General features: G+C 45.7%; 1 protein-coding gene across 7 annotated transcripts; it reads left to right on the forward strand.

Moving 5' to 3' along the window:
* Window positions 1-487: 487 nt before the first annotated feature.
* Window positions 488-10,038, forward strand: LOC100136302 (BRD2-like). 7 transcript variants are annotated; one of them, XM_036963280.1, is made up of 12 exons: window positions 488-625; window positions 3,244-3,532; window positions 3,739-3,876; window positions 4,051-4,201; window positions 4,414-4,565; window positions 4,722-5,231; window positions 5,453-5,581; window positions 5,910-6,161; window positions 6,587-6,861; window positions 7,347-7,672; window positions 7,940-8,065; window positions 8,171-10,038. In XM_036963280.1, exons 2-12 carry the CDS (start codon window positions 3,278-3,280, stop codon window positions 8,296-8,298), a joined length of 2,442 nt encoding a protein of 813 aa, XP_036819175.1. In that variant the 5' UTR covers window positions 488-625; window positions 3,244-3,277; the 3' UTR covers window positions 8,299-10,038.
* Window positions 10,039-12,922: the final 2,884 nt, after the last annotated feature.

Genomic DNA, 12,922 nt, shown 5'->3' on the forward strand with positions numbered 1-12,922 from the left:
TGATGGTTCATTGATCAATATTTTAATTTCACTTGAGTTTTTCCACTTTACTAGTGAAACAGACTTTGAAATGTTTGGCAAATATCGAAAGGTTTTGTTATAAATTACCCATCAAGTAGGCCTAGGGGCTATCCCTTTAGAATGATGTGAAACAAATTGAGAAAATCAAGCTGTCTGAAAAATTAGCCATGTCATGACAAGATGTTGACAATAACTTATTTTAACGTCGGCATCATCATGTCACGACTGAACTGCCCCAAACTCCCACTGATGTGACAAATTATTTATATATATATATATATATATATATATATATATATATATATATATATATATATATATATATATATATATATATATATATATATATATATATATATATATATATATATATATATATATATATAATTGGATACAGCTGATATAACCCACAAGTAAACCTGCCCATAGGCAACCCCAATAGCGGAACTGAAGGAGAATGAAGGTTGGAGGGCCAATACGTTAGGTGCCAGTGTGCCTAAAAGGCTGGTGATTTTCTGGCTGTTTTAGCTAGCCACCGTTAGCTACTTGGGGCTAACCAACCATTGGGAAATATTACCCAGTCATAACATGAGGAAGACCACCGGTAATAATTGTTTTGTATTTATAATTCGGAGTAGCTCGTAATAAGCATTCGGTTTCGTGAACGTAAAGATGGTAACAGTTATATAAACAAATAATCTGTGTTGTTTTTATCTAACTAGCTAGACTAGCCGCCTGAAGCTAACGGGACAGGATGTTCTTCTTGTAGGGTGTGGCATGTTAAATGACAGACAGCGTGGATAGCCAAACATAATCTAGCACCTATGCGGAGTAGCCAATCGGAAGCAAGTATTACGAGAACCCCGACAGGAATTGCACGGAAACGACACGTGATATGTTTATAAAGCGGCAGGCGGTAGCTTTTCGGCGCCATTTCATTGTAGAACTGTTCGGCTTTTATTTAGTAGAAACATAACAGTGGACAAATTTGGAACATAAAAAGAATCCGGATCCATCCTGATGGAAACGGCCGTTAACCCGCCCCTTGACAGGTATCTTTAGGAACATTGTACCTTCAGGCTCGGGTCGGAACTGATTTTGCAGGCGTGACAATTAACACGAATCGGGACGGAATGGCTAAACCTAGTTAGCGAGTATTCACTGTCGGTGCATCAGCTCGCTAACTAGTCTTTTCTCAACTCTGACACGAACCAATTAAAATATTCCGTTGGCTAGTAAGATGTAAATATAGAGATGTGTTTTGTTCTTAACACCCCCTTAGATAGTTAACCATACATTGAGGTTGATATTGACTTATTGTGTGAGTCAACCTACTCAATAACTTAGTGCTGGGGGATTGTTTAGAATTGGCTGTGGTGATGAAACGCTTCATTGAGCGGCACTGCGCCACCGCCATTTTCCTGCTATAAATCTTAATGACAGAGAAATAAACCGAGCTAGGGCCGCAGATGTGCAATTTATTTGTAGCTTATTCAGTTGCCCTACCCCGGTTGTTTACTTTCTGATGTTCGCCAGAAAACGTTAGCGTCCTGGCTAACTAGATTGGTAGCTAGCTGGATTCAGTTGTTGACATGCTATGGTTCCAAGCTAACCAACTACGTTAGCGTTTCCACAAATGGTGTATCACATAAACAAGCTAGTAACATGAGGAGCTAATTGGATAGTTGTACAAGGGTTTAAGTCACAGGAGTTTGACGGTTTTGACTGACGATCCTGAGGGTCTGTTTTGGCATCGGTGTGTTTACACACACTCAAAAAGGCGGCGCGGCGACACTGATCCCACGCAATGACTATAAATAAGCGCGGAAGCCTCGCCTCTCTGCCGGCTGAAATGATTGCCACAGTTAAGAATGAAAGCATATCACAATTTAACTAGCTAATGCATTTGATTATTGCCTATTACCGGTTAAGACCCACAAATCAAAGTGAATTCAACGAAAATACTTGGGAGATTAGGCTAAGTATAACAAGTACTCACAGAGAGAGCAGTAAACTGGGCAACATACTGTAATGACACAGAACCCTCGACCTTATAGCCCGAAGTCCAGCGCGCTATCGACTGTGCAAAATCATGCTCAAACGGCAGTCGATATCCGTGCTTATAAATTCAGGGTCGTTACACTACTCTCTCCTTTCAAAGAGCGCGTCCTCGCGCTAGCTTGCGACTCTACGTCTTATAGGAACGCGCTCACCGGCCAAGCACACGCACTGTCGTGGATGCAAGGTCCGATCACTTCTGACACCAATGGAATGAAACAGGCCTCGAACCCTCTACCTTCTAGCCAGAAGTCCAGCACGCTATCGACTGTGCCCCAAAAGCTAGCTCAAGCGGCAGAGTCGATATCACCCTGGGCTAGAAGGTCGAGGGTTCGAGACCTGCTCCCTGCCTGTTTCATTACAGCATGCTCGAGCCGGCAGAGTCGATATCTGCGCTTATAAACCCAGGGTTGTTACAAAACTATCAGTCTTTCCCCCTGGTTATTAATGAATAATATTATTAATGCATTGCCAGATACTTTGCAGCTCTTTCTCCAAACGTTTAACTTAACAAGGCCATGTTGTGTTTGGGTGTGTGTAAGTCCTGAGATGGAAAATCAGCTCATGAGCTTTGCCTCCCTTTGTGTCAGTGGGATGGCATGTGCATGCTGTGTTAGCCCTGGGCGACTGGGATAAAATTGGCAATCTGGTCCACACAGTGCAAAAGATGTAAGCGAATAGAGGGAGAACCTGCATGTTGTCACTATTCTACCACTGAATGCAAGTTTAACTGCCCTCAATTTCCCATCCAGTGATCTGGGTTGCCGGGCTGTGCCAAAAGTGGCAGCCTATTGATAGAATCCTCATTGCATTGGTGAGGGAGCAGATGGCAAAGGGCCTGTGCTGGCGAAGGGTTCCTTCCTAATGCTTTCCTGCTTGAATTGTGTAGCCTGCACTTAAAAGTTTGTCGTCATGAAGGTTGGCTTACAATGCACAATTAGTTGACTGTATTGACACTGACTGTAGGGCAATGAAGTATCGCAAAGATCAGGCACATTGTAGCTTACTACTTTTGAAATGCCAGAGCTGAGGGATAATTTTAGCATATGATTGAGGTTCTGTATTTCTCCCCTCATACATCCCCTTCTGTCTTCCCACCGCCTGTCCTGTCTATCCCACTACTTCAACCTCTCCCACCCTCTGTTCCTCTCTCCTGGTCAGCAGCTCTCTGGGAGTGGTGGGGCTGTCTGGCGGCGGGATGGAGCACCATGCCTCGGGCCAAGGCAAGCGCATGCGGAAGCCCTCGCTGCTGTATGAAGGCTTTGAGAGCCCCCAGCTGCCGTACGCGCCGCCCCCTCCCCCGGTCCAGCCCCCCGTCAGGGACCCCGGCCGGCAGGGCTGCATGACCAACCAGCTGCAGTTCCTCCAGAAGGCTATGATCAAATCCCTGTGGAGGCACCATTTTGCCTGGCCATTCCATGAGCCAGTGGATGCCTTCAGACTCAACCTCCCAGTGAGTTACACTGTTTGTTTATAAACAAGTGTAGAGATTAGTGGTCACCAACAGTGGTCCTAGAGAGCCATAGGAGTTGCAAGCTTTTACAACCCACCACCATGTAGGCCTACACCTATGAGCATTTGTACATAGTTTACATCCTCGCCACACCACCTTTCAACTGTCATTACTCTTTTTCTTCATTCCATTCTTTCTTATTCTAGGATTATCACAAGATCATCAAGCAGCCCATGGACATGGGAACCATCAAGAAGCGGCTGGAGAACAACTACTATCGCAGCGCCAGTGAGTGCATGCAGGACTTCAACACCATGTTCACCAACTGCTACATCTACAACAAGGTATGGCCATAATATTTACATATGTGTAGGTCAGGCTAATGCATCAATGACAACATACCTAATATATTAATCTAATTTATCACAAGGCCTTTCCATATTCACAGCAACTGTAGATGTACCGGTGTTAACTGGATTTAGATTACAAAGTGCCTGTGGCCTCTTCTTCTCTCCCAGCCCACAGATGACATAGTGCTGATGGCCCAGTCCCTGGAGAAGGTGTTCCTGCAGAAGGTGGCCCAGATGCCCCAGGAGGAGATTGAGCTGCCCCCTCCTGCCCCCAGGGGCAAACCGGGCAAGCCTGGCAAAGGAGGCCGCAAGTCCAACGGTGAGTCACTCTGGAGATTGTGGTGGGGAAAAGCAGGCAAGAGCAATGTTCAACGATGGGTTGGTGGATGTACTGTGTATGTTTGGTAAAAGATTAGTTGGAACAACCTGTTTAATGTGTAGTGCACTGTACATCTTTGGCCATAATATTCTTGGCAGTGTTATCACCATGGGTGTGTTCTTGGGCCTGATTTTTCTCTGCCCATCTTACAGCGTCAAAAGCTCACCAGGTCCCTGCGGTGTCCCAGTCAGCATACTCCTCCTCTGACACGGGTGACTCAGACACCCCCCCTCTGACCATGCTGCCCAAGAGTCTGCCCCCCACACAGCTGCTGAGCCTGCCCCCCACACTGCCCACCGCTAAGGTACCTCAACACACTTCACTCAAGATGCTAAGACCTGAATAGGAACTTGCTATAGTACTGTACATTGTATTGATGCTACACACTTGTTGCTGCTGCCTTCACACTGTATATTGGCTATAGAATACCATACTATAACTCTTCTCTCTCCCTGTGCAGAAGAAGGGAGTGAAGCGGAAGGCGGACACCACCACTCCCTCCACCATGATAACCATGCCCCTGGCCGTAGGAGGGGGTCGGATGGTGGGCCTGGGGAAAGGAGGCCACGGGCAAGGCCTGAGCCATGACCCCTCCACCCTCTCCCTTACCTCCCTGGGGGACATGGACCCCCCTCCCAGCCTGGTTAGAGGACCCATGGGCCCAGGGGGCCCCGTTCTGCTCCAGCCCATGATGGCTGGAGGCGGGAAGACCCTGGCTCGGCGCGGTGGCAGTGGACGCCCCATCAAGCCCCCCAAGAAAGACTTGCCGGACTCTGTGCAGCCAAAGGCGCCACGGCGGGCCAAGCTGAGTCAACAGCTGCGTTACTGTAGCAGCGTGCTGAAGGATCTGCTGTCCAAGAAACACGCGGCCTACGCCTGGCCCTTCTACAAGCCCGTGGACGCCTCGGCCCTGGGCCTGCACGACTACCACGACATCATCAAGTGCCCCATGGACCTCAGCAACATCAAGGTCAGCTTGCAAGATAGAGATGTCACATTGCCTTGACTCAATGAGAACTGAATGTGGCTGAAATACAAATTTCATGGATTATTACCTCCTATCTTCTCAGATTTGTTTTGCGTGGATATCTGTCACAGTATGAAACTAAGGGGGCTTATCCCTATCTGGAGTCCTCTCCTTTATATGTTGGAGTTTAAAACAGTCTTTTCTCTCTCCCATCTTTCTCTCAGAGGAGGATGGACAGTCGGGAGTACAGGGATTCGCAGCAGTTTTCCGCTGACGTCCGACTCATGTTCTCCAACTGCTACAAATACAACCCCCCCGACCATGACGTGGTGGGCATGGCCCGCAAGCTGCAGGTGAGCTCGGTTCTGTCAACACAATTCCCCCTGGAACCCTTAGTTCACCTTTGTTGCTTGACCTCTGTCAACTGCATGCTCAGGGGGTTTCACCAGGAATGACTGCGATATGTGTTAGTCTACCTTGGCAGATTGCAATGACTGAACGTCACTGGATAAGTCTACTTATTGTCTAATCTATAAATAGTTTTGACTCCATTTCTCTGTCCTGTCCCTACAACTTTGTTTCTTGTGATAACTGTTATTACTGTGTAACAAAACAAAAGGGACATGATCCACAATGGAGTAAAAAACAAGCTCACTCCGTTTTGTCCATCTGTCCAACTAGGACGTGTTTGAGTTCCGCTTCGCCAAGATGCCTGACGAGCCCCTCCAGCAGGCTCCTCCCAAGTCCCGAGGCATGGGCGGTGGCATGGGCACTCACGCTCATGGCGGCGGTGACTCCTCGTCTTCGTCGTCATCGTCGTCCTCCTCCTCCTCGTCGGAGAGCGAGCCCAGCAGCGAGAGCGAGAGCAGCTCGGACAGCGAGGAGGAGCGAGCACACCGCCTGGCCGAGTTACAGGACCAGGTGTGTACACAGGTAGACTCAACCCCCCGTTCACCGAACACACCGCACCACATACCTAACACAGGCCAGCTTTCATCTACACACCACAAGCATAGACTGCATCAAGAGTTTTAGACATCTCTCCAACACAGGTATTTCTAATATTCAGACAAATCCATGCTAGTATGCATACTTTCACTCATTTGGTGTACATGTTTATACAAGTACTCTCTGTGTTCAAACATGTATTTTCACAAGCCTGCTATTTGCTGTATTTTCTTACTGTTACACTCTTTGGTAGGCCGTCATTGTAAATGAGAATTTGTTCTTAACTGACTTGCCTAGTTAAATAAAACATTTAAATAAAATATCACAGTATTCCTTCATGGTCTAGCCATATAAGTGAAGTGTATTTGTCCAGTTGAACACTCCACCTCTGGTCTGCCCCCTGGTCACAGCTCCGAGCCGTACACGAGCAGCTGGCAGCCCTCTCCCAGGGCCCAATTGTCAAGAACAAGAAGAAGAGAGAGAAGAAAGACAAGAAGGAGAAAAAGAAGAAGAAGAAGCCGGAGAAGCGAAGCCGAGGACGGCCCAGCACGGTGGTAGGGGGTGAGGACTGGGAGATGCCGATGACCAAGCCGGTGAGGACTCCGAAGAGTAAATCCAGTAGCAGGAGCTCAGCTCCCGCCTCCTCACAGGGCAAGAGAGGCCCTGGCAAGAAGAAGGGCAGCAAGTAAGCACACACTGACCTCAAACACAACCGTTCTCTTTGCTTTTATTTGCTGTTTTCAGTCTCATTTTGTAGACTTTCACATTGCTTCCTCTTCTACCTTTTCTGTTTCCTCACTTTGCTTTTTAAAAAGTTTCTTACACCATTTTCTTTCATCACAATCCAATTTCCAACTTGACCTGCATTTGTTTCTATAGAAACTGCAGTGGGATTGCAGAGTACAGATTATTGTATGGGGCAGTATATCAAGTTAATTTTGATAAGAGATGAAAATATGATGAATTGAAGGTGATTTAAAAAAAAATGTAAATGTGTCAATGTAGGTTGTCATTATATTTGGCGTGGGGTCACGAGAAATGATTACAAAAAAAATGTATAATTGGGTCCCCACAAGTTCGGCGTGAAGAAAATGGGCTCCGTGCTGGAAAAGTTTGCATACAATTTCTCTAGGACTACTCCACGGCCTCTAACAGCTTCCCTCTCCCTAGAAACACCAAGAAGTCCCAGGCTGCTACCATGCCCTACTACGCCCCGCCTGCATTCTCCATGCTGCCCCACTATGACTCCGAGGAGGAGGAGGAGACGTCTCCCATGTCGTACGACGAGAAGCGCCAGCTGAGCCTGGACATCAACAAGCTGCCCGGCGAAAAGCTGGGCCGCGTCGTCCACATCATCCAGTCCCGCGAGCCCTCGCTGCGCGACACCAACCCCGAGGAGATCGAGATCGACTTTGAGACGCTCAAGCCATCGACGCTGCGCGAGCTGGAGCGCTACGTCATGACGTGCCTGAGGAAGAAGCCCCGTAAGCCCTATGGTGAGGGGGAACGACTAGAAATAGCTAATGCTAGTATGGTGTGAATGGGAATGCATCATGTTGTCACTGCAGACACTTGCTAATGCCTTGTTATGCTACAAAGGACTGATGCTACAAGCTGGTGCTGTGGTGATAAAATGCTACATGCTAGCGCTCTGATTGACTAATACCATACAAAAGGAACCAGTCTTTCACTATGGAATGTTTGGATATGTATGTGAGGGCTGAGTATGTAACCTTTAACCTGTCTTCCTGTCTGTGTAACAGTGAAGAAAGGGGGCCCCGGCAAGTCCAGAGAGGAACTGGCCCTGGAGAAGAAGAGTGAGCTGGAGAGGAGGCTGCAGGATGTCAGCGGACAGCTCAACTCTGGCAAGAAACCCCAGAAACCCAAGGGTGAGAGCCACATGCACGCAGACACACGGAACTGCTGTTGCACATGTAGCATTTAGCATTGAGATAAATACTAATCCGATTACCCCCTTTGTCTCTCTCTTGCAGCGGAGAAGCTCAGTGGCGTGGAGCCTCACGCCCAGCCCTCCCGCCTCAGTGGCAGCAGCTCCAGCTCGGACTCTTCCTCCTCCTCGTCATCCTCCTCCTCTGACACCAGCGAATCAGACTCGGGTTGATGAGACAGTGGGAGAGGGAGGGAACCCCCCCCCGTCCCCCGTCGAGCTCAGGGACATGTGGCAGCCCCAGGACGAAGTCTCCTGGGACAGTCAAGGGAGGGAAAAGAGTGCCCCTCTCTTGAAAGGCACCCCAGCTAGAACAATCCAAGATGAATGATGGTGGGATTAGGGTGGAGGACACGTGATGGTCACTAAAGATACTGAAGACCAGAAACATATTGAGAGTTCAGCCAGGTTTAAGAACGGCTGCCATGTTAGAGCCTTTATTTTTGAAATGTTGGTAATATGACAATACGAGAGCGCCTCTGACAGTTCCCTCTGAAATGACCATTCAGGATGATGTATATCCAAGTCTTTACTGTGTTGTGGTGTCAACAAATTGCATATCTGCTTTCACTGGACATCTTCATAGCTTTTGAAACTATCAGAAATAAACAGCGCAGAAGCGTCAATCATCACTTACAACGGCTATGGAGGAGGAAGTGGTGCTCTCGGAATGTTCAGACAGAAACCGCATCGGACCAACTGACTGCACAAGACCCCCAACACAAACGCCTTGTTATCCCTCTCCTCCCTGTGTAAATACTTGTACAATTTATCTATGTTTCTTTTATAAAGAATAATTTTATGGCGATCCCCCAAAGAGGGAGACTGAGGAGTAGTGAAAGGATGTGGAGAGATGTGCTCAGCCCCATGTTAGACACTCTTGATGTGCAATCATAGATTGATAAGAACTGAATGGGTATAAGCAGTATGGCAGAAACCCCACTTTGCCCTTCCGGAAAGCTATGTGGAGTGAGTATTGTAATGCTTACACTTATCTGTTCTCTCACTACGAGGCCGTCACTGTCTAGTGGTCAATTTTTTTTTTAGATCTGGTAGTTGTCTTTTCTGTCAAGTCTTATAGCTGTAGTCACGAGTCGGTACTTTTTGTTGTTGCTTTGTTTCATTTTACATCTGTTCTTACTGCTTACAGACCAACATTCAGCTGGATATAAAGTTCAGAGGCAGGAGAGTTTTATTTCCATTCCATATGTTACTCTTGAGAGATCTAACTAATGAAACGTGTTCTACATGTATGGCACTTACCATTAAGAAACAGCCCGTGTGTCATTTCTCAGGAAAGGAGTGGGTTTCTTGATGGTGACACTGCAGTCTTAATCACAGCGGTCGTAGAAACTGATCGGTTTGCAGTTCTAAGCCACTCTGTTCATTCTGTTTGTGCTTAAAGGAAAATTCTCCCAATCATTTGTAATTTTGTTTCGTTAGTCCACTGTTAATACAGTTCCACAATGTTTTGTAGGTCAGCCATAACGTTTTATAACATAGAACATTCAGAATACAGTCAGTGTCACAGTATGATGTGCTTTGTAAGCGAACTGTTGGTTAGCTGTTACATCACCATGTACACAGGAGCAGACATCCTACGTTGAAGTCTGGACCAAGAGATAGACCAGATGAGATGTATAGAAGCTAGGCTGTTAGATCTCTAAGGAAATTGTGTGTGTGTGTGTGTATATATGTATAGTACTGTATTTCAGTGTTTCTTTCTACCAGTGAGTCTATTTTCCTGTCTTGCTTTTCTTTTATACTCTATATTTATCCTCCTCCGCTTAGTCATGCTTTATTATTCCAGAACATGTCCTGAACATTGTTTTGCCTCCTGGTTGACTGGCATGCTTCTGAGCAGCAATCCAGTCATTTGAAAATTGTATATATTAAAATGAGACCTTCTATAAAGCCTTTTCTATTTGTTTGTAATATGTATACACAGTACACCCCTATTTATACAGTACCTATAGAAAGTATTCAGATCCCTTGACCTTTTGCACAAAGCATTGTTCTAAAATTGATTGAATTGTTTTCCTCATCAATCTACACACAAGACCCCATAATGACAAAGCAAAAACAGGTTTTTAGAAATATTTGCTAATTTATCATTTTAAAATATCACATTTACAGTGGGGCAAAAAAGTATTTAGTCAGCCACCAATTGTGCAAGTTCTCCCACTTGAAAAGATGAGAGGCCTGTAATTTTCATAGGTACACTTCAACTATTACAGACAAAATGAGAAAAATCCAGAAAATCACATTGTAGGGTTTTTAATGAATTTATTTTCAAATTATGGTGGAAAATAAGTATTTGGTCAGTAACAAAAGTTTCTCAATACTTTGTTACAGTGCATTGCGAAAGTATTCGGCCCCTTGAACTTTGCGACCTTTTGCCACATTTCAGGCTTCAAACATAAAGATATAAAACTATTTTTTTGTGAAGAATCAACAAGTGGGACACAATCATGAAGTGGAATGACATTTATTGGATATTTCAAACTTTTTTAACAAATCAGTCAATTATTCAGCTGTAAGTCGCTTGGGGTATGTCTCTATCAGTTTTGCACATCGAGAGACTGACATTTTTTCCCATTCCTCCTTGCAAAACAGCTCGAGCTCAGTGAGGTTGGATGGAGAGCATTTGTGAACAGCAGTTTTCAGTTCTTTCCACAGATTCTCGATTGGATTCAGGTCTGGACTTTGACTTGGCCATTCTAACACCTGGATATGTTTATTTTTGAACCATTCCATTGTAGATTTTGCTTTATGTTTTGGATCATTGTCTTGTTGGAAGACGAATCTCCATCCCAGTCTCAGGTCTTTTGCAGACTCCATCAGGTTTTCTTCCAGAATGGTCCTGTATTTGGCTCCATCCATCTTCCCATCAATTTTAACCATCTTCCCTGTCCCTGCTGAAGAAAAGCAGGCCCAAACCATGATGCTGCCACCACCATGTTTGACAGTGGGGATGGTGTGTTCAGGGTGATGAGCTGTGTTGCTTTTACGCCAAACATAACGTCTTGCATTGTTGCCAAAAAGTTCAATTTTGGTTTCATCTGACCAGAGCACCTTCTTCCAAATGTTTGGTGTGTCTCCCAGGTGGCTTGTGGCAAACTTTAAACAACACTTTTTATGGATATCTTTAAGAAATGGCTTTCTTCTTGCCACTCTTCCATAAAGGCCAGATTTGTGCAATATACAACTGATTGTTGTCCTATGGACAGAGTCTCCCACCTCAGCTGTAGATCTCTGCAGTTCATCCAGAGTGATCATGGGCCTCTTGGCTGCATCTCTGATCAGTCTTCTCCTTGTATGAGCTGAAAGTTTAGAGGGACGGCCAGGTCTTGGTAGATTTGCAGTGGTCTGATACTCCTTCCATTTCAATATTATCGCTTGCACAGTGCTCCTTGGGATGTTTAAAGCTTGGGAAATCTTTTTGTATCCAAATCCGGCTTTAAACTTCTTCACAACAGTATCTCGGACCTGCCTGGTGTGTTCCTTGTTCTTCATGATGCTCTCTGCGCTTTTAACGGACCTCTGAGACTAACACAGTGCAGGTGCATTTATACGGAGACTTGATTACACACAGGTGGATTGTATTTATCATCATTAGACATTTAGGTCAACATTGGATCATTCAGAGATCCTCACTGAACTTCTGGAGAGAGTTTGCTGCACTGAAAGTAAAGGGGCTGAATAATTTTGTTGATTCTTCACAAAAAAATACAGTTTTATATCTTTATGTTTGAAATGTGGCAAAAAGTCGCAAAGTTCAAGGGGGCCGAATACTTTCGCAATGCACTGTATATACCCTTTGTTGGCAATGACAGAGGTCAAACGTTTTCTGTAAGTCTTCACAAGGTTTTCACACACTGTTGCTGGTATTTTGGCCCATTCCTCCATGCAGATCTCCTCTAGAGTAGTGATGTTTTGGGGCTGTTGCTGGGCAACACGGACTTTCAACTCCCTCCAAAGATTTTCTATGGGGTTGAGATCTGGAGACTGGCTAGGCCACTCCAGGACCTGAAATGCTTATTACGAAGCCACTCCTTCATTGCCCGGGCGGTGTGTTTGGGATCATTGTCATGCTGAAAGACCCAGCCACATTTTATCTTCAATGCCCTTGCAGATGAAAGGAGGTTTTCACTCAAAATCTCAAGATACATGGCCCCATTCATTCTTTCCTTTACACGGATCAGTCGTCCTGGTCCCTTTGCTGAAAAACAGCCCCAAAGCATGATGTTTCCACATCCATGCTTCACAGTAGGTATGGTGTTCTTTGGATGCAACTCGGCATTCTTTGTCCTCCAAACACGACAAGTTGAGTTTTTACCAAAATGTTATATTTTGGTTTCATATGACATTCTCCCAATCTTCTTCTGGATCATCCAAATGCTCTCTAGCAAACTTCAGACGGGCCTGGACATGTACTGGCTTAAGCAGGGGGACACGTCTGGCACTGCAGGATTTGAGTCCCTGGCGGCGTAGTGTGTTACTGATGGTAGGCTTTGTTACTTTGGTCCCAGCTCTCTGCAGGTCATTCACTAGGTTCCCCCATGTGGTTCTGGGATTTTTGCTCACCGTTCTTGTGATTATTTTTACCCCATGGGGTGAGATCTTGCTCTACGCCCCAGATCGAGGGAGATTATCAGTGGTCTTGTATGTCTTGCATTTCCTAATAAATGCTCCCACAGTTGATTTCTTCAAACCAAGCTGCTTACCTATTGCAGATTCAGTCTCCCCGGCCTGGTGCAGGTCTACAATTTTGTTTTTGGTGTCCTTTGACAGTTCT

The sequence above is a fragment of the Oncorhynchus mykiss genome, chromosome 3 (assembly GCF_013265735.2).
Source record: "Oncorhynchus mykiss isolate Arlee chromosome 3, USDA_OmykA_1.1, whole genome shotgun sequence".
NCBI classification, from domain to species: Eukaryota; Metazoa; Chordata; class Actinopteri; order Salmoniformes; family Salmonidae; genus Oncorhynchus; species Oncorhynchus mykiss.